The 24,698-nt window shown below is 40.4% G+C and overlaps 1 protein-coding gene across 3 annotated transcripts; it reads left to right on the top strand.

The window, feature by feature from the left end:
• Window positions 1-1,246: 1,246 nt before the first annotated feature.
• On the top strand, window positions 1,247-21,740 carry rgs17 (regulator of G protein signaling 17). Of its 3 annotated transcripts, none has more exons than XM_042220317.1 (6): window positions 1,247-1,646; window positions 5,727-6,110; window positions 10,161-10,291; window positions 17,208-17,282; window positions 17,366-17,597; window positions 19,439-21,740. In XM_042220317.1, exons 2-6 carry the CDS (start codon window positions 6,108-6,110, stop codon window positions 19,625-19,627), a joined length of 630 nt encoding a protein of 209 aa, XP_042076251.1. In that variant the 5' UTR covers window positions 1,247-1,646; window positions 5,727-6,107; the 3' UTR covers window positions 19,628-21,740. The 3 variants fall into 3 exon arrangements, with proteins under 3 accessions (XP_042076251.1, XP_005930561.1, XP_042076252.1); XM_005930499.3 differs by lacking the exon at window positions 1,247-1,646 and adding an exon at window positions 2,745-4,386; XM_042220318.1 differs by lacking the exon at window positions 1,247-1,646 and adding an exon at window positions 4,406-5,498.
• Window positions 21,741-24,698: the final 2,958 nt, after the last annotated feature.

The following is a 24,698-nucleotide window of genomic DNA, read 5'->3' as shown; positions in this document are numbered from 1 at the left end:
GCTGCATGTTCGAGATTTGCCACGATGAAGCAGAATGGTGCTTTTGTGGCTCTTGACCTTTTCACATGCAAATCAGTGCAATCACTCTCAGCATGTGAAGAAAACAGGAGTTGATCCAGGCCTCTTCAAATCCCTATTAATGAGCAAATGGTGTCAAGGAACATTCCCATGTTCCATCTTAGCCTCCCAGCCATGACCTTTTCGTAATTGTCCCTCTGGAGAACCACAGTTCCTCACAACTAAACACTGAGTGCATCAGATGTATAAAGATGGAGGCCTGCCAGAGAGTAAATGCACAATCCATCAGTCCTGGAACAATTTCCATGCAGAGCTCACTCAAGTGTTTCTTCTTTATGCACAGCGGGTTGTTATTTCGCGCACATATAATGAGTTATTTGTCTGCTCAAAGCCTATAATCGTCACTGTAGCAGCAATAATGTTTCCTGCCATTTCCGTTCACACATATAGGGAGGCACATCGCATCAGAACAGGTGTTTGTGTGCATATGTGTGTGTTTGAGAGAAAGAGAGAGAGAAAGACCGAGTGTGTTAGAGAGAGAAAGCAGAGCAGAGCTGTGGTGCCCCCGTGTGGTGGAAGTGGAAAATATATTTACTGCCAAAAACTGAGATTTACTAGATTGCGCCTGCATTCTACAGGCTGCACGGTGATGAGGGAAACATCAATTAAACACAATTAAAATATTCTGTGACACTAAATCAGAAATACAGGAAAAGCTTGCGATTAACAGAATAAAGCCATAAATCGATTCTATATATTTTATATATTATATAAAATATAGTATATTTTTCATTGATGTATGTTTAGAAAACCTCACTATGTGTTTATGTATTACATTTTAAAGATGTCTTTCTTTAAACTCACCTGAGCATTATTTAAGAAGTATTCAAGCTGTATCTTAAAAGTGCGTGTTTTAAGCATCTTGTTGTCTGCGTATGTATGTAAAGCATAATATGATCATCATACTGTGTTAACACTGTAAAAGTGCTAAACACATATGCTTCATGAAGTCGATGTAATCTCACTGATAAGCTTTAACAATGCATGGGGCTTTATGCTGAGACGAGAGAAATAATGCAAAACGTTGTTCCCATTTCTGTTTTAGTGCAGCAACTGTTTCTTGCGGAAACTGTTTTAACATCAGGACAGTCTGTATGTGAGATAGTTTATGGTTCATTTTTACGAGTTTATAACCCGGGGACACATTTCCTCTTGTATGAATGGTGGCCTTCTAACTTTATTACCGGCTGACTGGCTTTCCGAAAGTGTGTTCGCTTGTGTTTAGGATACTGACCAAAGCCAATACAGCATTGTTTTTAAAGCAAACTGGGCGTCTTCAGTTGTGCAGCAGCACAGCTGTGATAATGATCCTCTGTGACCGGACTGTGTGCAGCCTCGGCAGTGCATCTTCTCACCAACTGCGGGCACAGAGCGGCGGTGGCAGCGCGCCTGCGCAGTGCATCCAGGGGCTCGGCGGCGTTCGGTGCTGAAGTGGGGCGGATGGCAGAAAAACAGCGGCGATGGACTTTACACCGCGGGATTCCAATTTACGATGTCTTTAAATAAGCATCGGGACGTCGCTTTTTCACACCTATCATCCTAGGACACTGACAGCCCACCGCAAAGGGGTAAGGTGGTGATTATTCTGCGCTAAGGGTCCACACGGGTTGGCTAGCTGACGTTAGCACGGCGCTAGCTGCTGCTCAGCTGCCACCGCCTCCTCTCCCTGCGAGAGATAGCCGATCTCAGGCTGACTGCTAAAGCTAGCGAGAAGAAAGTGGGTGGTGTTTGATTTCTGTAAAATGTCTGTGCGGCTGACAGCGCTGTGCAGCCCCCTCTCTGACTGCGTTAGCCGTCGGTGGTGTCAGCTGCGAGGGGATCCCCTCTGCCGGCCGGCTGGTCGGACCTGCAGCGTCTCTGCTCAGATGGTTCTTGCAGCTGCAGGAGACAACCATGCAAAACAAACCAGCCGAGCAGCTAGCCAGCAGAGCTAGTGTACAGAGGGTGAGAGCAAGGTCTGATGAGATTGCCTTCTTCATATCTGAAGATATGCACAGGCCTTCAGGGAGATTCAAAAGATTCCGTTCTGCGACTGTCCTGTTAACTTTCTCACTCGGGAGTGCATTTTGTGTGTGTTATTTATCTAATGTAATACACTGTTAAGAGATCATGCAGTGCACAGCTGTAGCAGCACCATCACTGCAGTTTCCCATGGGTGTGTTGAGTCAGAGGAGCCCAGGTTATGTTGCAACTGCATCCTGAGAGACTTCCTGATTAATCTCATTAGGCCTGTACTCTTCATTCAAAGAGGTCTAACAGAATGCAAGCTGACCTATCAGCATCTGATGTTATTTGCTTCTAGCATGGCAACTTTTATTCTTGAAAGCAGTGAAACTTGGTGGCACCAGTATCGACATTTCACTAGTATCGACATTTGAATTGATCCCTAAAAGCATTCAGTGATGTCCTTTCTCATATATATGTGTATGTATGTATGTATGTATTGTATTGTGTGTATTATATATATAATATATATATATATATATATATATTATATATAAATATATAAATAAAATAAATGTCTCTGTGTGTTAATAATTTAGTCAGGGCTCATTTCTTGTCTTCCTTAATTGATCAGGGACTGTTATTCAGTTTACACTGGTTAAAAGCATGACAGAGCAACAGAACATTCACAGTTAACAAGCCATACATTTTTTTTTTTTTTAAAGCATTTGAAGATTAATTTACAAATAAGGTTAGCATATAGTGTCCAAAAGAGCAGCTCTAATGTCATTTTTAGACTGTCTGCAGCACATGTAGCAGAGCAGCTCTTTTTGTTTGTGAAGTTGTCTGACAGGGTTGAAAGCAGATTTTTTTTTTTTCAGGGGGTCCGTTGAGTTTTGTGAATGTTTAATTTGAAGGTTGTTTAGGGAGTTTGATAGCCAAGTCAATCCTCTTGCTAAGTGTAGAATACTTATTAATTTCTGCAACCAAAAGCTTCTTTAGTTCCCAATAGCGAATTAGCATTCAGGCACCAGTTGTTGTTGTTGTTGTTGGGTTTTTTTCTTTTCTTTAAACACTAATAAAGCAATCAATGTATTTCTTCTTCTAGATGTCCCAATCAGTTTTAAACAATTAAAAATGTTTGCGAGATTGAGTGAATTTAAAATTCAGAAGCAGTTTACATGAATTCTAGATGAAAAGATGAAAAACAAAGTGCTGGTGAAGTTTCAAAGGGTTGGTGAAATTAGGCTAGTTGTTAGCCTCCCGCCCCAAGGCTGGCTTCAGACCAACTACGGTAAGCTGATATAAAAAGAGCAGCGCTGGCAAAGTATTTGGGAGGTTTTATGACTTTGTAGGGCTCTCGTTGACATATCAAACCTGTAGGTGCCCAGTCAGCAGACACAAATTAATTTAAGGTATAAGGTGACATCATCCACAAAACAAGGTTAGTAATGAGTATTTTGTGGGATTGTTCTAAATTATTCCCTACCAAAATCTCAGCAATGTCTGAATATATCGGTACTGTACAAAACGTAGCTTAAAGGTGTCTTGTATATGAATAGTGCTATTTAAAAAGACAGAAAGCTGTACAGAAGAATAAGGATAATAACCAAACAACTTTTTACAGCTCATGCCAATTCAAAAACATCAAGGGAGGTGTTACTGCAGCATTTCAACACTGACAGCGCTCTCTATGCAGTAGAAGCTTGGACCCGGAAAAAGGCTCGATACGTCATCAGTAACAAAGCGCACAGATTGGGCTCTTTGTTGTGTTTCGAAAGCCATTCCTGTGCAGTTTTATCCCGGGATGATTTAGCCATATTGGAATTTTTTTCACTCACGTGGATTATCAGGGGCATCAGTCTCCAAATTCCAAACCGGGCCGAGCTTTGTCGTAAACATTTCCCATAGTCATTTTCTTCATTTCATTCAGGAAGCACATCACTAAAGTTGGTGATCATCTTCGCAACAGGAATAAGCAAACTCACAAGTACAATGAAAAAGCCTGATCTTAACAAGCTGCTGTGCAAAATAATTTGTCATAGATTCTTAATATACAAGGGAAACTATTGTTTTCAAACCAGTTTAAACTGGCATGAACGGATGTTGATGCTCCCCTCACGTTGCTTTTACAGTAGAGCAGTATTGAGACAGCATGTTGTGTCATATGGGAGGGATGGTAGTGACATGTGAACCTCGATACTTTTTTTTTTTTCTTCTTCTTCTTCTTTGTGCTGCTCTTTATCTTGCTAGACATCACTGTGGAGGAAATGAGCCATGTATAGGCAAGGGTGGGTGAGGGACTGTAGATCAGAGCTGATAAGGCTGCTAACCCACTGTAACTGAAGATGTTTAGTTTGTTTGGTAAGTCTTTTCAATATTAGATATTATCTTTATCTTCTTTTTTTTGTATATGCTAATTTTACACTCTAAGTTGCAGACTGCTGATAATTTGCAATAGTGTTAAGGTCACCGTGCGAACACCTCTAAGCTGCTGTTATGAGTAAGCACGGTGTTGGAGCACTAATTCCTGCATGAAGAACATGGAGCATGAGGGCTACCTAGGAGACACAGCAGCCTCTCTCAGGGCCAAAATCCAGCATATGGCTTTTGACATTGATTGAGTGTTGGGTTGCAGTGCCAGTGAGCTTAATGCTTTGCACCATAAATGTTTAAGATAAGCATTCGCAGCATCATTTGCCATTTACTGCATTTCCTGGTTGAACTGGTCTTATTCTAACCACATCCTTTAGCTTATCACAAGTAAAGTATTATGGTATCAGCGTCTGTGTTGGTGGCTGAGAAGAGGAAGCTGTTGCACAAAGGCATCAGAGGAAAAGTACAGCTTCAGCTGATGTCTGTTTTCAATACAGATGAATATGCTTCACATAGTCGACTTCCTCATTAACCAGTAGATCTTTGTCATCGTTAACCCCTCTCATGTATTGATTGTATATTAAAATACAGTCCATTCCCAAATTAAATGCAAATTTTTACATTGTCCTATGGCTGTAGTGCTGCGTATCTATCTAGACTACTTTGGTGTGAGCTGCTCAGTTTGGGAGGTTTTGGCTGAAGAAATGCCTACCTTTGTCTTGAATTTAATGTAAATAATTGGCACCTTCCTCATGGTTCTTCAATGGGCACTACATTAAAAAATTAAAAACACAATATCTTTTTTTAGAAATCAAAGCCCGGTGACTGAAAAAGTCCCGGTGTTCACAGGTTTATGCAGCAACTGTTTTTCTTTTGAACTACACCTGGCAACGACACAGGATGTGACAGGATATAAACTCAGCTGAGCTGAGCTCAAATGTTAGGCAGTTTCATATCTATTTTGGCCGGTGCGTGTAGATAGTAGAAAGAAAAGAGTTCTACAACAAGAAACATGAATAACCAGATCGTAGTTTCTAGAAAAGGGCATTGCTGCTTAGTTTCTCTGCTGCAATCTTTGCCAATTGAGCACACGTAGACAAGTAAGAGTAGATATCTTTACCACTTATAACTCCAAAACTGGGCAACTGGGCATCTACACCTAATCTAGATGGATGAAAATTAGGTTCTGCTCTGTGTCGCATTTGCTCGTATCTGCTTCTGTCTTCTTGTCGTTGCAGGATATATTTCTCCTGACTGATCATTTTCACTTAAAGTCAACTTCTGTGTTTCATGGTGTTTTCTTTTTGTTCACGTTCTGTGTTTTACAGATGCTGCACTTTGAATGCTCCCTACACCCTCAAGTCCATAAATGACCCTTTCACAGAGTTCTGAGGAAGCTTAGGAGGTGTTGGTGAGAGAAGCAGAAGTAGCGAGTGAAGTAAGGAAACGAGGGGAGGAAGTGGTCGCATTTCATCTCAGCTCTCGTGTCCCTTTCTGTGCCAGTTGGTCAGGGATGGTGATACCAGTAACCTCTCTGCCCTGTGGTGAAAAGAACCTCCTCGCCTTGCCCCAAATCTCCTGCAAGTCAGAAAGACGCTCAGACAGTCCCCCAGTCAGTCACTTCGTCAACCAGCCTGCTAGCATCCAGCAACCTATTACCTCATGCCATGACTGCTCTGTCTGACCTGTGTTTAGGAACTCACTAATTCATGGTAAGTTTCACGCTTTCCCAGTAATTTAATTAATATATTTAGATTGTTTTTTATTTATTTATTTTACAGAAACTGAACTTGTATTTTCAAGTTTACTGTCACAGTGAGGATCCAAATTTGTGTGAAATATAAAGTCAAATGCTTTGGTTAAGGGGTCAAAATGAAAAGTCATATGTTCATGTTCATAACCAAAGTTTGCAGTTGTGGTCCTGGAGGTTGACGGACCAAGCAACATCTGCCAGATCGTGTAAGATAATGAGTCGGCAGCAAAGGGTGACTGGCTTTTACTTCTCGATTTTAAAGTTGAAGTTTTGATTTTCATTTGTAATTCTCAGAATGGACATGAATTTAAATGTTGCTTAGTAAAAGTCTTTTCTTCATGGAAGTGAAACAAAGCAACCCACTGGTTATTTGTATATAGTGCTTGATATCAGTCGGTTATTAGCCATGAATGGAAAATGATCTGTCACCTTGAAAGGACGTTCTTTATCTTTGAAAACGAGGTGTTGTTAACTCAGAGTTAGAAATGATTTGTGTTCAGATAACTAATGGTAAGATGCTTTTTCTCACACAGTTTCTCAACAAACGGTTTATTTGTTTTTGTCTTTTTGTAAAGAAAACGCTATTAACCATTTTCCCTACCACACCAAAGTGAGAATGGAGGCAGGCTGCGACTTACGTGCCACAGTGACGTCATTATTCTGTTCTTTTACTTTTTGCACTTAGTGCCTCATCAAAGCAAACGCTGCTTGCGCGGATGCGAGGTCAAAGTCTGCACAAGGTGCAAATGTTTCTGGCGTTTTACATGTGGCACTAATTTGTGAAATAGGACGCTAGTTTCATTTGCATCGCTCTCGTGAAAAACTGCCTGATGGTGAAGCAGAGTGGAAGCTTCAAAGTCAAGTTGGACTTTTGGATGATGATTGTTTTGGTTAATATGGCGTCCTCTATTTTGGTATTATTTTAGTATTTGCAAAAATGTACTGCATGTATGACAGATCTTGTAGCTATCTTTTTCATCTGTTTTTTTTTCTTTGCCCTCTGATGTTATTGTGTTAGTATTTCCACCCCATTTGCATGACATGTCAGTGCATCCTCCTTCTTTGGCTTTTGGAACAAAGCCATACCCTCTCTGTGGTTTACGTCTAACAGCCTGTTTTTCCACGGTAGCCGCCCAGTTGCTAAATAACCGATGGCTGCTCCGCTGGACGGACGACAGCATTTGCATATCGGGCTTGTCTTTTTAGCCGTACCTTCCATGTTTCTTCATTGAAGCAAATTATCCGTCTGTAGAGGGAACAAAAAAGAAGAAAATTAGTTATTTTTTTTCTTCTTTTTTTTTAAATTTGGATTTTCACATTTTTTATGAAAAGATTTTAATTTGAACCATGACATTACAGGTAGGAGTGCTTTTTCAGTCAGTATACTTTTAATTCTCATACTGCATTTGATTAGACCCTCCCAGCTAAGTAAATGCATAAAACTTTAAAGCTAAAGTTTTGCCATCCTCGTGGCTCATCTTTCTAGCATTTCTAGTTGTATATGTTTGCAGCTGAGCTTTACGTTACGGTTAAAGCTTATGGCACTGTGAGGTAAGGGTTTTCCCAGTATAATAAGCTCACCAAGTAAACATGATAAATAGCATAAGGGTCATAAGAGTAGGTGAAGTTTTAGATATAATAAGGGAAACTTCTTGTTTCTAAACAAGTTGATTTGGATTTCGTACATGGCGTCAGTCATACCTGGGGTATCACACTAGGGTAGGATGAATTTTTTTCCCCCACCATATCCAGGTTTTATCTGTGAAACCATTCTCCTCATTTTAGACTGTTTTAAAGAAAGTTATGTGCAGTGAATATGAGAAGATGCAAACAAAATGTCAGTCCTCTATCTGCAAAACTGTGGTTTCTACACACCTACAGATTCATCATTCTGTGTTAACATGAGCTACACCCCTGAAAGTCTGTGTGTATAGAGCCGTAGTACAAGATATTTACCCAAAGAATTTTGAAGGAATAAGTTTAGGTACTTTTCTAGATAATGGAATTTGAGAATGGCCTTCTCAAAAAAGAGTCCTTAAAAAACTGTCTAAAAATAAACACCTCTAACCCCAAAATTTGCATAATTCCTATTAAAGAGCTGCAATTTTCCTCTGGAATATCTTACTGGCAAATCAGATATGTTCAGAAGAGACATGGAGGAGCCCACTGACTAGTCTATAGTGTAATTTTGTAGACTCATGGCAATCCCCATGTATTTGTACTTTTTTTTATTTATTAATTTTTTCCCCATGTTGTGGTACATTAGTAAAGAAATCATGACTGTAAGAATAACTGCTAACATTTTTCCAGTATTCGCATGCTTTCATTTGCCTATGCAAAACTGATGAGACACACCAGATAAATTTTCGTCGCTGCTACCGGTAAAAGTGATTTTATTTCTCCAATTCTGCATCCACAGAAATTTAAATTCAAAACCTCACAGATTTGAAACAGAAACCTCTGCCAATCTTTCTAAGAATGATTGCAGTGAGTCCAAGTTGGACTTTGGAGACCTGTGCATGAGGTGAAGTTGACAGTATTGCACTGGTCACTGCAACTACTTGCAGTCAGTCTTCCACAGCAGAAGAATTCAGTGCAATCTCTGGGCAACCACCGATTTATTTATTTTATTTCATTATTAATATTTCTTTTTCATTCAGTCACAGAGAGGTAGCCACCATATTTTTATTCCGCTGTTACTGAGAGGAAAGCACTCTCCAAGATGGCTTTAATTAAAGGAGAACAGAGTGTGACTACAAAATTGCTAGCTGCACATTTTTGTTTCTCATGGCTATTTTTAGGCATCGCTTAAAGTAGCTGTAGCTGTAGCTGCAGCGGCAAAGAAATAGCCCACAAAACCTTTGCAAAAGTTTCCAATTCAATCAGTGAACACTGCGCTGTGCTTACTGAATATCCAATTATAGTGATTTTTGAAGTGGCTGACGGATGTTTTACAAAATTATGACAACTGATTTCTCCCTGTGCACCTTTAGAGCAATATTGGACTTGGTTTCTCAGTTTCCTTCCGGTGTTAGACAGTTTGATAAAACAAACACAGAATACCTCTAAGATTTTTTTCATTGACTCCTGATTCATCACATCGATTGAGGCAATGATTGATCAGCAATTTCATTACTGCAAGATGTTTTCCCCAGTGAGATACAATAACACCAAATGTTATTTATGTTAGACTATGCTAATAATACAATGGGCGTAGTTTTGCTTTACACTTTGAATGACCTTTGTCTGACTATCCAAGACCTGACAGAGGGGGTTTTGGTTTTTAGTCTTCAGAATCTTTAATAGTGAGTAAAAATCAGTTTGAAGCAACAAGGAGAGTGCAGGCAAACACTACACGTGTTGTTGTTCTAGGATATCGTTGGTTTGTTGCACAGCAAATGGCATCATCGAATCATCTGGACATTTATGTTCCTGATACGATAACGTCTTTAAATGGCGTTGGTGCTCCCAGGATACTTGAGCACCAGTGTGAGTGTTTTAGGCTGGAGCCTGTCAAACTGTAGCTGTCGTGGATCAAGAAGTTTTTGGTCCAGCATGTGCGAGGAATCAAACATGAAGGAATTAGCAGGAGAGAAACCTGTAACGGTATCGTACATTATTGTCATTTCAAAGCAAAAGATCACAATAACTTTTTAGGTTGACGTCATGCATCATTGCACATAACGGATGTACAAAACCTGATTCATGAATACTCATGAATTTGTGCCTGCTTGTCTGTGTTTGTGACACGCAGATCCTGGTTTTCTGTGTTGGTTAAAATTAATTTGTAGTTTCTGTCAAAGGTGAGTGAAAGACTTGGCTCAGTGCCAGAAACTCTCGCAACGTATGAAGAAGGGAAGTTCCTGTACTGTCCTGCCTGAGTGCTCTTCCTCTCTCCCCTGCACATAAATTCACCTGTCGCACAGTTTCTGTTTTGTTTCCTCATCTACTGTAACATCTGAAGGTATAAGATGTTTAACTGCACGTTCTCGTCCTCTTTACGGTGAAGCCCCGGAGTGTGAGTGGAGTGGAGATGAGAAAAAGGCAGGCGGCTCATATTGAGGCCCCACCCCAGGCCCCTGGACAGCCCCGACCCAACACCTGCTGCCTCTGCTGGTGTGGCTGCTGCAAGTGTCTCTGGTAAGAAAATGCAAAGCTGTACTAACAAAACTAGTCCGTGCTAATATTATGCTATACTTTATTAGTTTTTAAGCAGCACCAGTGTTGTATTCTGTTTGTTTGTCCATCCTTCACGTGAGTGCAGTATCTCAGGGGTGCCTTGAGAGAATATTTTTCAAGTTTTTGCACAAAAGTTTCCTGCGCACCATGTGCTTTTTAGCAACCTTATCAGTTAATTGCAAACCACAGTGCGTGACATGGGCCTGGTAAACTTGAGTCAGCCATCAAGTTTGATGCATGTAAACGGTGCAAAGACGATGCCCGCAGAAACAGCCCACACGGCTGTTTGTTTCTACTGCTCGCCCGTGATGACCGCCAGAGGGTAGAGTTTGTAAACATGTTTGTTTTGCACATTTTACTTCCATTATTTGGTTTTGTTTTTTCCCCCACTGTTGAAACAATTGGCATGGCAACTCACGCTGGACTCCCATTGGCTCATCGGCGCACGCGGTTCATTGTGGCTGTAATGTTGCAGGATATCTTTAGCCACAACAGCTAACTTTGAACCTATGTCATTGTGTATAATAAAACCAGGGCTGTGCAGCCACAACCAAAACTAGGCCAAAGACCTGAGGATGAACTGGTTACATTTTTGCGATCAAAGGTCAAGGATGTTGAGGTTTCACTTCAGAAACACCCAGTAAAGGTCGCTCACACAACATGTTTTTGGAAAATAAGTCATAATCTCATGCTAACCATAACTACTCACACAGCTGTTTGTTGGTTGTTTTTTTTTAGCAGTTTATTAAATTGAACTGTGAAAACAAAGCAAAATGTGTCACTTGCAGTGATTGAGCACCTATACTTCCTGACTAACACCAAAAAGCAAGTTAGGTACTAGCTGGTAGCGTTTATCAGCTAAAATGGCAGGTGGAGACCAACATAGAACTGAAACAAAGAACGTTATTCACTAAGTAGCTCTAAATAAATGATTAGAATAAACACCTTTGTGCTGACAATGTCATGCTGTCTGGTGGTTATGTCATTGTTGTTCCTCTGCAGCCCTGAAGAGGCCAAAAAATCCGTTATTGCCAGTTAAAGTTGCATAGCAATAAGTTGGCAGCACAGACAAGCAGAATAAATAACTGCAGTCTGTTTTGCTTTAGATTAGCAGGATCTGATTTTATCCTTTGCAAAAGAGGCCCAAAGGAACCACTGAACAAAACCAGTGTCTGAATTGATCATACAATAATGCAAACAGGATTTTAGCATTGTGTGATTAGGCAGCTAGTTGACAAATTATTTATTTTTCTTAATGGTTTCTTCATTTTTGTGTTGTGCTGTTATTTTGAACAGTGTAGACATTTTTAATAGTGTGAGCCTTAAGAGATTAAAATGCAGCCCTGGTACCTGAAATAATAAACAGTTGTCCTGCCCTTAATCCCGTTGCCCAATCTGTGATGTTGCACTGATACTGAGTTTTACCTCAGCTGAATGAATTATGATTTTTAATGGCAACACAAAACCGGGGACTGACCAGCAAAAACAGAAAATAAATGTACATTTATTCCTTGAATTTTCTTTCTTTTTAGTTATTTTATTTTATTTTATTTTTTTAATGTCTCATTATTGTGTCTCACCAGTGCTGACACGGTGTAAATTGTCCATCATTGGTTACCTAAGCCCTCGGGAATAAAGATTAGCAGGTTTAGACGAGCATGCAAACCAAGCTTTTGGAATTTAATGCATTTCAGTGTCTTTAGTTGCAGACAGGCTGTCCACTTAATTCATCACCAGGCAGCCACCCCTAAACTATCTTTGGCTTTGCTGAGTTATTTTGAGCTCCAGAGTTGTAATCAGCTGCAACAGGCTGTTTCTGATTCACTACACAACATTGTCATGCAAAATCACCATATGCACAACTTAAAGATAACAGTGGTGCTGCATATAGATATACGAGGATTACTGGAAGCAGATTGCTTTTTAGTTTTTTTTCTCTTATACCGTGTACGGCTGCAGACTGACTGCGGCAGCTTGCTACTCTGTCACTCAGTGAACAGAGTCCTCCCTGTGCTGGGAGACCGCAGAGCAATGCTGTCCATGAATCTTTTTTCCTAAAAAAATGATGATTTTAATCAGCTAATCACCTTTCAAAAGCACAGTGCATTTAGACATGGTCTGGATGACCTGCTGAAGTTCAAACAGAGCATCAGAATGGGGAAGAAAGGTGATTTAAGGGGCTTTGAACAGTCATGGTTGCTGACAGACAGGCTGGTCTGAGTATTTCATAAACTGCTGATTTACTGATCCCACAGAACTCATTTCTCTGGGTGAAAATACTAGAGGTTAGAGAATAATGGGCAGACCACATTGAGCTGATAGGCAGTAAAAAACTAAATCCAATAGCCACTTTTTACAACCAAAATATGCAGAAGAGCATCTCTTAACACACAACATGTTAAACATTGAAGCAAATGAGCTGCAGCAGCAGAAGATCAGGCTACCACTGAGAAAAAGAAATTGAGACTACAAAATTGGAAGAAAAATGCTCAGTCTTGATTTCTGCTGTAACGTTCAGATGGCAAGGTCAGAATTTGGCATAAATGAAGGCATGCAACCATCCGATCTTGTATCAGGGATTCACAGGGAGGCTGCTGCTGGTGGTTCTATGGTGGAGACATCTTAATGTATTTTGTTCCTCTTGTTACCAACTGAACACAGTGAACCCATCATGGCTGTTTCCAGCAGGATAACACACCGTTCTACAAACCTCAAATCCTTATTGTCGGTTTCTTGAACACGACAAAAAGTTCACTTTTCTCAAATGGCCTCCAAAGTCACTAGATCTTAATCAAAAAGAGGTTCTTAGTGATTTGATGGAATGGGAGATTTGCATCCTGGGCGTGCACCTGTCTATTGGCCCCTCAATGCGATGAGGTCATTCTGTACCCTTGGCACACAAACAGCCCCTAATCCAAATGTTTCCGCCTCCGTGCTCGACTGTAGAGATGATGTTGTTTACTCAGAATTTTTGTTCCTCCAAACAAGTTGATGCCAAAAAGCTCAATTTTGGTTTTATATGACTACAACACTTTCCCCCAAGCCTGTTCTGAATCATTTCCTGAATCATTTTATTCACTGGCCACCTTAAGATGGGCCTGTATATGTGCCTTCTCGAGCAGGGAGACCTTACAGGCACTGCGAGATTTCAGTCCATTACGGCATAGTGTGTTATCAGTGGTGTTGCTTACTGCCTTCAGATCATTAACAAGCTACTCCCATGTAGTTTTGGGCTGATCTACTTCCTCATGATCATCCATACCCATAAGGCAAGATCTTACATGAAGGATAAGATAAGATACCTTTATTAATCCCACGAGTGGGAAATTTAATAATAATAATGACACAAGCAGTTGACCCCTTCTCGCCAAGTTTCTTTCTGATAGTCTTGTAGATCATACCAGCCGTGTTCTGGTCTGTAATCTTGTCCCTGAGGTCCGTTGACAGCTCCTTGGTCTTGCCCACGATGGTGGGTTGTAGAGGATCATCTATTCAATGATATGCAAATCGGTTCAGAGCTTTTATGAAATGTGTTTGGTTTTCTGGGTTTTTGGTTGACATTCTGTCTCGCCGTTAAAAGGAGATGAGTCATAAACGAAAATCATTTGTATTATTTTTAACAAAGCAGTGCAGATGTTACACACAAGGATAGCCAGGACACTGACACAGTTTTCACTGTTTTAGCTTCAGGGGAATGAAGGAAAGCTGTGACTGCTACGTCAAAGTGCACGATGAACTCTGAAGAAACACCTCAAGATTTGGGGATTTGCGTGTGTTTGTTTTCTTGTTGAGAGTAGAAGAGTAGAGTAGAACTATTATTTTGACTTTACATAAATGCTAGAGAGCATTTTTTTTAAAGCTCGGACCTGTCATCTGTCACCATTTCTAAATTGTCTATGTCTTACACCAAAATCTGAGCACAAACAGACAGGTTAAAAATATGTTTTGATATTTCGGGGAACCAACAGAGTTTCCAGGGAGTCGCTGAGTTCAGCCGAGTATCAGTTTCAAGAGTTCAGGTCAATTGTGGCTCAGCTATAATTAATATTAAAGCTGGAAGTATTAGTCAGTGGCTTGACAAAAAAAAAAAAATGCAAAAAGGCTAAAAATCTCTCTCCCAAAATGTCAATTTTTAGTGTTGTGTGATTGTAAAATTAAAAAAAGGTCAACTTTGGTAAAGGTTGGTGATTTATTTTTTTTTCATTATTATTTATTTATTTTAAACATTAAGTTTAAAAAAACAGTGATGATGTGCATTTGTCCCAGATTGAAGGACCAGAATCCCACACAACCAAAAAGAAAATAGTCAGCATCCTGTCACATACAGATTTCACCTTAGAGAATAAAACCTCCTGTACCATGTTGCCCACGAGCAAGGCACCAAAGCCAGGTGCTGGTACGCAGCTCCTATAGCTGCTTTGCTGTGGCTCCAGTCTTGCTGCGAGAGGGGAGTGAATGAAACATTGTTTTCAGGCAGTGAATGGTGAATGTGCTGCTTTTTTCACACCACTTCATCTGAAGTGGTGGCAGCCTGTGGACTGTGACTCTACTGTGTGTTTTTCAGTCAGACGCTCATATCAGATCTCCAGAATGGAAATTTGTCCTCAGAACCCTATATGTTTATTTATTTTAGTGTCGAGGCCGGCGGGGATCGTTAGTCCAGCCTGTGTGACACTGCTGAGATTAGTATACGAGCTGCTTGTAAAGCACATATTGCTCTCTGTGTCACTTTTTTTGCAGTCGTGCCAAGTCGAGAAGTAGAGGCGTGTGTGAGTTTGTGAAATCTCTTGTGCCGTTTTAGAGGATCGGGGTGTATGAAAGTATTAATCTTTTTATTTTCTCCCAACCTCTTACCCTTTAACCCCTCCTCATCCACCCTCACACAAGGCCCTATTCTGGTAGGGGTGCCTTCTATTTCCAACCACACATCACATGCAAAACAGCTGTGAGGAACAGCCTGTATATTTAGCAGTATTGTGAGGGCGCCAGGGGGCTGAGGCTAGCTTAGCCCATTACTTCTGCACAATGGGGACTTTGACAAGAGACTGCAAGAGGAAGGAAAGATCCTCCATGGTGTGGACAAAAATAGACAGCTCAGTGTGTGTTGCATTGTGGACTCAGCAAGTGTGACTGAGCTACGATAGACACAGAGGCTACCGTGAGTGTTTGCATAAAGACCTTAACTGATGCTTTATTGTTTTAACAGAGTACAAATTAACAGCTGAGAGAGCAGAGCTGCTTTCATTTTATCAGGTTTTATCAAGGTGGTGTCTTAGTGAGAAGCAGGAAGTAGAAAATGTCTGCCAAGCCACTGTTATGCATTTGAGACTTCATGGTATAAAACTGCAGCTTGCAGTAATCGTAGTGGAAAGCAGAAATTTCAGTTGACACACGAGATATCTTTAAATGTGTTACTGCCTTTTTGTCCATGAGTCCTGACCGGTGGGGTAATCTTTTTTTTTATTTATTTAATTTTTTATCTGCTATTACTAAGTCCTGCTCCTAAATTTATACCACATATCTCTCTTATCTACACTCCTCTGCACAGTGCTACTGCACAGTGCAAATTTACTTAAATGTAGGCCTGCAGGAAAGCCTACCCAACCGCTGAACAGTAAGGCATACAGTAAACACAGCCCACATAACCGTTTCCTTTTTAATAGTTTCAGACTCATGCAGATACACTTTTCATACAGCACTGTTTGTAGCTCTTTGCTATTTTAAACGATGTGTGTAGAGAGTGAAGGTTGGGGCTGTACTGAGAGGACGGTTTAGACAGCGTGAGATGCTGGGACACGAAAATATATCAAGTGTTTATTAACCCAAAGCGGCTGTGCTTGCTGACAGTTACTGGAGCATGCTGTCAGTTTAGATATAATTGATATAAGCCTCTAGCTGCCATTTATTTGCCTCCTGATGCTGTGCATTATGAAGCAATTCCCAGGTTTAGCACTGCGCTTTGGTTTATTTGACAGCTGGTGTACCCATGGAACAATAGACAGAGGATTACAAATAAATCTGGCTCTATGTAGCTGACCGAGTAAATTTGACTCCAGCGTCTCCTACGCTTATGTTGTTGGCTAGCTCTTAAGATCCTTTATGAGAGGAGAAATCAAGTTGGTTGGATGTAAAGAAGAGAATGCGGAAGAAGTGAAGCAGTGCTTTGGTTAGGTGGATAGACTGGACAAAGGATTTTGAAGATGGAGTTTCTTGGTTGGAGGAGCACTACAGAAAAGATTCATGGATGTAGTGAAGGAGGTGCTGGTGGGACAGAGGAAGATGGAGGCAGATGATCTGCTATGGTGACCCCTAAAGGGAAAAGCCAAAAAAGGAGGAGAAAGGCTCACGACCTGAGCCTTTCCTTCCTGCAGTTTCAGTTTAGTTTTGTTGTTGTTCTGTAGCATGCTGGTGAAAGTGAAATCATTTTTTAAGCATAATGATCCCTATGAACACTTTTAATTATAATATTAGACAAGTTTGACCTGAATAAACAATGTTATCATTTTTTTTGCTATTGTAGGACTAGCTTCCTGGCTATCAGCAGCAGATGATTAGTTCCTATTGGGAAGCTTTTATTACAGTAACAGTAATCTAATAACTTGCAGTCAACTTAGGTAATGTTGCATTAGCTTCACGTGTCTCCTCTGCTCCATTAAAGGGCACATAAATTATGTAAATGACAGATTATTCATGAATTATTGATTTTCCCTTCTCCAATCCATCCAGGGGTAGAGAAAACACTGACATGTTTATCACAGTCAATTTAATGTTACGACCCAAAGTGTATACATAAATATTAAAGAAACATGCCCATTTTAATAGACATATATTGAGGCTTTTATTTTGGCAAGTATAATACTTTCTTCCTTTGATCCAGGAATGAAGACAGAATGGAGAGGAGTGAACGGCAGACCTGCACCAAGATGGACAGTATTGAAGCTACTGAAGAACAGTGAGTTCAGCTGTCTATTCTCCCATTTGTGTGTCTCTATCAATCTAACACAAGTGTGTCTTTTTTTTTTTTTTTTACTGTAGACGCCCTAGCCTAGAGGAGGTGTTGTCGTGGGCACGGAGCTTTGAGATGATGCTGCGCTCGCTGGAGGGCCGGGAGGTTTTCAGGCAGTTCCTGCGTTCTGAGTACAGCGAGGACAACCTGCTTTTCTGGTTGGCCTGTGAAGAGCTGAAAAAGGAGACGGATCCCACAGCGGTTGATGAGAAGGCCAGGATCATATATGAAGATTATGTGTCCATATTATCACCCAAAGAGGTGAGCCACCACAGGAACGCAACCGAAACACTTTAAATCAAGACCTTGCACTAAATGGCAAACCTGTTTCCTCAGGGTCATCTTTAGTCCTGATTTATGAAACTCGTGTATGGATTGCTTTGGTAGTCTCCAGTAATTAATCCTAATGAAACTACCGATGCTTTCCTTTTTTTCTCGTTCCACTAGTTGTGTTAGGGCAATTTCCAAGGAATGCATGTCGCTATCAGGAATAAGTGTGACCACTTTACTATTCCCAAGATAAATTTTCCATTTAGCTACTACTTTATTTCCCATCAGCCATAGCTAGACTTCGTGTAGGGTTCATCACTAATTTAAAAACGTGGCCATGAGAAGTCACTGAACTAAAACTGTAAACACAGTTCATGGCAGTGGTTTCTTATTTCTGATTTACTATGCAGACATGTGCTAATGTGATTTACAACTATAGTTTAAAGTTGGATTGATTCCTCATTTGCAAAAGAAAAACAAAAAATGGTCTTTACACATGGATATGGGAGCTCTGCAGGTATACTGTGGTGTCTGGAACAGTAACTCTGGCAGAGGATCCGTTGGTTACTGTGCTTTAGGAGTGAAGCCTCTGTGGAATAGGCTAGTGCTGGCACATTCTGCACATCGGTGTTCCTCTAGCCATTCCTCAGTGTCATTTAATTAATCTATTAGCTGGGGTTTCACATTACTAAAATTTTAAACTGGGCACCAGCACCCTGAAAGATACTATTTCTGATGCCACTTAGGAAAAAAAATCACAAAATTAAGCATTTTTTATAAAAAAAAATGATGATAATAATAATAATAATAATAATAATAATAATAATAATAATTAGATCATTACTGGTTCGTGCAAATGTATTCATCTGTTTATTTCCTGTGGCTTCTGGTGACTTGGCACCATATTTCCTTGCTGATCAGAGTTGGTAAGGTAGGGTGCCACAGCTTCTAGTTGCAGACTTTTGTCTGCTTCATTTCCTGTCTGCTTCATAGCTTAACAGACAACTAATGTTACCAGTTACGCTGATGACAACACAAAATTCTTCATAAAGACTGGGGTATTAGTCTTTAAGATGCCTCGTCACATTTGTTGTGCTGCTGTTCATCTGTTCAGCTGCTAGTGAGGGGCGGGGCCGTGTACTACCCTGTCTGCAGCAGTGCTGTGGGGGGGGGAGAAGAAAAAAAAACGAGACTATTGCAGATGAGTAACTAATCCATGTCATGGCTACGGTACTGATGGTACCAAAAAACAAAACAAGTACCATCACATTTTTTAGAGTTGTGGTATTAAAATGTACTGAATCCATTCTGGTAACGTCCGTATCTATCATTGGATTTGATGTTCTGCTTAATCAGGTTATTTGTGCTTATTTGCTTACTGACTTTACATTTACTCAAATTGGTAGGTTTGTAATGCCTCAGAAAGGCCCTTTGTGGTATGACTACACTCAGAAGCCTGATTGGTCTTTATACAGTAAAGTCAGAGAACCTAGTCACTTTATTTAACAGGGGTGTATGCATTTTCTTAATCTTGAGTGACAACTTTAATCGTTGTCATTTAAAAACCTGCTAGCAGCATGCTGGTTGTTGTGTTTGTATCTCTACTTCATTTTTGTTTGATGTAAATACTATAATTTAACACGACTCTGTATGTTGTTTATGTTATTTCTACCAACCAGACTGATTGTAGTGGTTGCAGTCTGTCGCAACATTATGGTTACCTTTCTGGGGTGGTGCATGATTCAATGCAGAAGTTGAAGTCCTTAGCACATTTCCTGTCCCAACAAACCACAGATCATCACTTCTACTTAATTTTGTTCTCCTTACCCGAGGTGAGTCTGGACTCACGGGTCAGAGAAGGAATAAACCAGAGCCTGGCGGAGCCGAGCAACCTGATGTACGAGGAGGCCCAACTCCAGATCTACACCCTGATGCACCGGGACTCCTTCCCCCGTTTCCTCAACTCCTCTGTTTACAGAGACCTCCTGGCCAGCAGGAGGCGCACCTGCCTCGACACCTAGTCTCCTCCAGCCTCCATCATCGCCATCAAATGCCAACAAGACTACTACTTAAACTTCAAATACTACTATGGTGCCAGAAGTCGGGTTTGGAAAAACCTCTCCCTCTTTTTTGGTTGAAATGGCCGAGTGACATCCAAGATAGCTGGTTGTTAGTTTTTTTTATTTATATTTTTTAAGCAATTTATATCCAGTTCTCCGCTGGAGGTGGGTCAGCCTTTGCTGGTGGTTATTGGTCAGTTTTAGACCATTAATGCTGGCCAGTGATTGTTTTGCTAGCAATTTGTGCTTTTCATTATGGTTGACTGGCCAACCCACGTATCAGCTATCAGTTGAGATGGCCAACCTAGTGACCCGCTGTTGGTTAACTGTGGACAAAGACTCCTTAGGAGGTGGGAACAGAGTGCGAGAGAGAGAGACAAAAAGGACAAGCCCACTGTTCCTGTACTGTAATATTTTAGACCTCATGCTTTTTACCCTTACTTAGTGATATTCTCTGTCTTTACTCATTATTTTTAACAACTTTTTAGTTTTTTCAAGTCTGTCCCATTCCTCAGATGTCTTTCATTTAATTTTGCTCTTCATTCCTTCACTGTCCAAACATGACATCTATCTGTCGGTGGGATTTAGGGCATTTCTTGCCCTTTTAACCAGTAGACACACTGGCTCTGCATGCAACTCTCTATCACTATGATCGCTTGATGATATAAGCCGCGGACTGCAACTGTTTTTGAATATTAAGAGGTATTTAAGGGGGGCGGGGAGGACTGTATCTCTGTTTGGCTGTCTGTGTCCAGTGATGGGAAAAAGTAAACTTCTGACATCTTTAGGCTTACTGCAGTATTTTTATTGAGGAGATTTGAAGGTGTCTGCAGCACCTACCATTTATCCACCTGTCCATCCAATCCATCCGTCCATCCAAGCACTTTCCTTCTTTAGGATTCGTTAACTGGGAGAAGTAAGGGCTAGAATTGTGGTTGGGCAGCTACATCTATTATTATTACTCATGAACTTTAGACAAAAAAATCTCTCCACTGAGAAAATCACAATGCCTTTACATGCAGGAAAAGGCAGCACAAGTGCTGCTGCAGGTTTTCTGGAAAGCAACCACAGTTTGTCCACCAATCCCTACCTCCCTTTTTTTTTTAACCCTCGTTTCCCTCCCTCCTCCTCCTCCCTCCAGTTCAGACCATCAAGGCCTGACAAGCACAGGTGCCCAGTCTAGGGGAAAAAACACAGCTGGAGAAAAACAAACAGACGAAAAAATACATTGAATCCAAATAAATAATCATCTACATTTTTTTTAATTCTTGAGCAGAAAAAGAGGGCTTACCTTGTAGTGTTTTACAGTGAATTTTTGAGCATTATAGAAAGCCGCTTCTGCTTTAAGAACAGTAGCAGAAATTGCAGGCGCGGGTGTAATGTAAAAGGTTATCAAACCCTGGCTTTTGTCTGTAAGGCTTTAGCTTTAGTTGTGGCTAAAAACCGGAGATTGGATGCCTGTTATAAGCAGTTACGCCGAACCAGGTCCCAAACACGATGTCAGAGATGCCGTGATGACGTCAGTACTGGTCGCTAGGCTGTGGAGCCTTGGTCCTTCTGCCGTGTGGTGGTCCTTCAGTTAGCTACTGCCTGTTCAAGACGCTTGTTTCTTCATACCAGAGCTAGTGAAGAGGGTTGGTAATAACAACGCTTGCACACGGGGCTAGTAAAAGAAGCTTGCATAGTCATGCTACACACTCGCCTTTTCAACTAGCCGTCTAGGTTTCAGCATGCTGTAGTCAAGCAGTTAGCATGCTTGTGCTAGCCATGCTAATTTTCTACTCCACTGCCAGCCCTCGCGCACACTCTGGTTTGTTTTTCTAATCAGACTTTGACAGCATGCTACGGTAACGGCCGTGTGTTTATGGTACAGTCACACATTTACCAGAGAAAAAAAGAGGAGAGTTTAAGCGGTTGTGCCAAACGTCCCATTAACATTTTTAATACATGAAATGATTTTTTTTTCTAATGATGTAAACATTTGAACATGAACATGTGCATCCACATGAACATGTGGATGTACAATAGACAGTGCATGAGTGCTGTATATGCTTCTTTTTTTTTCTTTCTTTTTTTTTGTAATTAACTGAGCCTCTGAGTGTATTCAGCACTCGATAGGTAGCTGACCTCCTGGCTTGTTTGGGTGAGTAGTGCCACATCTTAGAGTGTCAATGAAACGGTGCCACTCCTCACTGATTAATGTCGGCATCCATGTTTCTGGCTCCTTTAACTACCTAACATTCATGTGCCAAGCTTGGTCTAGATTAATTATAAGAGCGGATGTTGCACGACGCCTAGCAGGCCTTTGAAATGCAATTGGATGTCAATTTGAGGCTCTGTCTCACTTGTCGGAAAGTTAATTAATAAACACCTTTCAGGATATAAAGTTTTTGTTTGTTGCCACTGTTTCTAAACTGCAACTTCAGGTTTTGTTGGAGAAACTAAATAAGGAAACGAATGAATACAAAAAAAAATCCTTTGCAGGAGCCTGGGATTTTGATGTTTCCTCCAGACTTATTTCAACAAAAGAAACAGACAGGATGTCACAGTAGTACAAAAGCTGTCTGCTGTGAATAATGGTCAGGAAGACAGGTTGAAACTAATAACCACGCCACAGTTTTTCAGTGTTCCTTATTAAAAATATACTCTTGTTTAACCTTTGGCAATATAGTACTCACATTCAGGCTATGTGAATATCCATAAGGGCTTGAACTGATATTGCTTGGCTGCTTTAATGAAGAGTTCTGCATGCATGCGCCCAGTTGACCAGAAACAGAGGAATACAGAGTAATTTACCAATTCTGATACAGCAAGATCAGCTTTCACTCTCACTCCTTGGAACAGTTTTACCTTTTCACAAAGTGAAAGCATTTTAGACATTTGTATTTGGACAACTCTGGAACTTTTTAACTCGCTCATAAAGCTCTCATGCAGACACATCCCTCTTCTGCACACTATAACTACATTTCCTTGTTTTTTGCAGGTTTTTTTCAGAGTCTATATAAGTAACATGAGAATGTTTCACCAACAACCAGATATTGAAATCATGGTGCAATCAAAACAAGTTTACATTTATAAATTGTGAGATGTGTGTACCTTATTAAATACTCGTAACTGTGGGAAGCTAACAGCCAGCAGGTTTGAAGCTGGCGCGAGTCTCTGCCCAGGGCTAACGGGCAAGCTGGAGTTTAAAACTGGGAGCGTTTTACAAGGAGGACAGACACGGTAGAAACCCAGGTTTTCTGCTCGCGTCCATTCCTCGTAATTTATTGTGACTTTTACACAGCGGGGAGAAGTACACAGTTGTTTATTTTTAATACCTGCGTTTTAAATGTGGATTTTGCAAGCAATGACGATGATGTGAAGTGATATAGTTGTCATCGCTAAGTTTAGATTTTTGTCTTTAAATTTCCATGGATTCCAAGTGAGAGGGTCTTTAAAATGTGGCTGTGGTTTTATTGACTAAAAAATATATAAAGAAAAATATTAAAGGTTGCGAGCTAGAGCTGAAGTGTCCTAACGGGATGGAGGAGGTTTGCGAAGCTTTGGCCTTACTGACATGTTTTTTTTTTTTTCTTTGTATAAAAAAGAAAACAAACGTCTCTGTAGGCTTTTCACTACCTCTCATGTTGGTTAATTTATTTCACATCTAGTTGTCAATGTAAAAGTTGTTTTTAGATCTACTTGAAGCCTAACACTGTAAACAAAAATGTGCACAGAAAATGACTATGTATATGACCAGAGGGGTTAAAGAGAGTTTGGCCTAGTCAACATATTTCTGTTTGTTTGTTTGTATGTGTGTTTGTTTTGAACTTGTGTTGAGCTGAACTAGATTTTGCATCTCTATAAAGAATTCAGGAATCCACTGTCTAAGGGCTAATCCCATTTTTGCCTATGCAAATCTGTTACTGTGGGTGAGTTGGGAAAGGGTGAGCTAATGCACCTTTCACCTGTTTTAGATGGACCATGGTTTACATTGCCCTTTGCTGATATTCTTCTTATTCAGCAAAAATGTACGCTTATTTTTGTTTATACATATACATACATACAAAACAAGTAATATACAGAGTAAATAGTATATGCCTTCGTGATGATAAAAAAAAAAAAAAACAAGAAACCTTGATGAAAACAAATAAATGTGTTGTCTGACATTATGTGGCTGTGTGCTGGAGTCTTGGTAAACTAGATGACTGGAATTCAACTTGACTGTCATAAAACTGTCATTACTCAGGCTACAAGACTTGTAGCTGACCCTGTGCAGTATTACCTGACTGAAGGAATAAATTTTATTTATTTAAAGATCAACCAAATCATGACTTTCTGTGACAAACATGTTACCCTGACAGTAGCATGTTATTAGACAGTGGGGTAAACAGGGGACCACCAAGGATTTGTCCTTATCATTTTTAAAGCCTAAGACTATGTAACTTTTGGTAGGAAAAACCTTTTGTTGCCAAAGTAGGGGTAGGCAGGTATTTAAACAGCAGTAAGTGTTTAAAGAAAAATATATCCGTAGTTTTTATGATCTGAAAAGGAACTTCACTCCTGCATCTCTTCTGGGCTTGTGATGCCTGTGATAAAGAATTTTGATCAACTACAGGTCCTTACAGACCAAATCACACACGGGAGAGCTTTCCTTTAGTGCTTTAACTAAAATCTAATGAATTAAAATCTACTCGACTACTCAACTAAACAGTAACCGGAAACGATATCAAAGTGCTACTACAAAAAGACTTAAAGGCAAATTTCTCCCACTTCTGACCAGATTGGGTGAGTAGTACAAGACGAGGATGAAGAACAGCGGATTAGGTGGTACAATGGGCTAAGCCAGAGACTTAACGTTGGGGAATGTGAAACCAGAAGGGGAGTGACATACAACCATATTCCTATGCTCGACCTGTTAGTGGGGCTTGAAAGAGAGAGGGGAGAGTGGCAGGAGGAGGGATGATTTTTCTTTTTTATTTTATTTTTTTTATTCTGTAATTGTTTTGTCCCCCTACTACAACTTCAGGGTTAAAACAAAATATTGTTT

This window comes from Haplochromis burtoni, unplaced genomic scaffold (genome assembly GCF_018398535.1).
Source record: "Haplochromis burtoni strain Fernald_Lab_line unplaced genomic scaffold, NCSU_Asbu1 Contig_46, whole genome shotgun sequence".
In the NCBI taxonomy this organism is placed as follows: Eukaryota; Metazoa; Chordata; class Actinopteri; order Cichliformes; family Cichlidae; genus Haplochromis; species Haplochromis burtoni.
Note: the sequence above shows the minus strand (reverse complement) of the source record. Positions and strands in the feature narration are given on the sequence as shown.

Bases quoted from the DNA above. Each gene is read 5' to 3' on its own strand.
- rgs17 (XM_042220317.1), top strand. The intron at 17,283-17,365 runs GTGAGTTCAGCT...TTTTTACTGTAG, and splicing joins ATTGAAGCTACTGAAGAACA to ACGCCCTAGCCTAGAGGAGG. The intron at 17,598-19,438 runs GTGAGCCACCAC...TCCTTACCCGAG, and splicing joins CCATATTATCACCCAAAGAG to GTGAGTCTGGACTCACGGGT.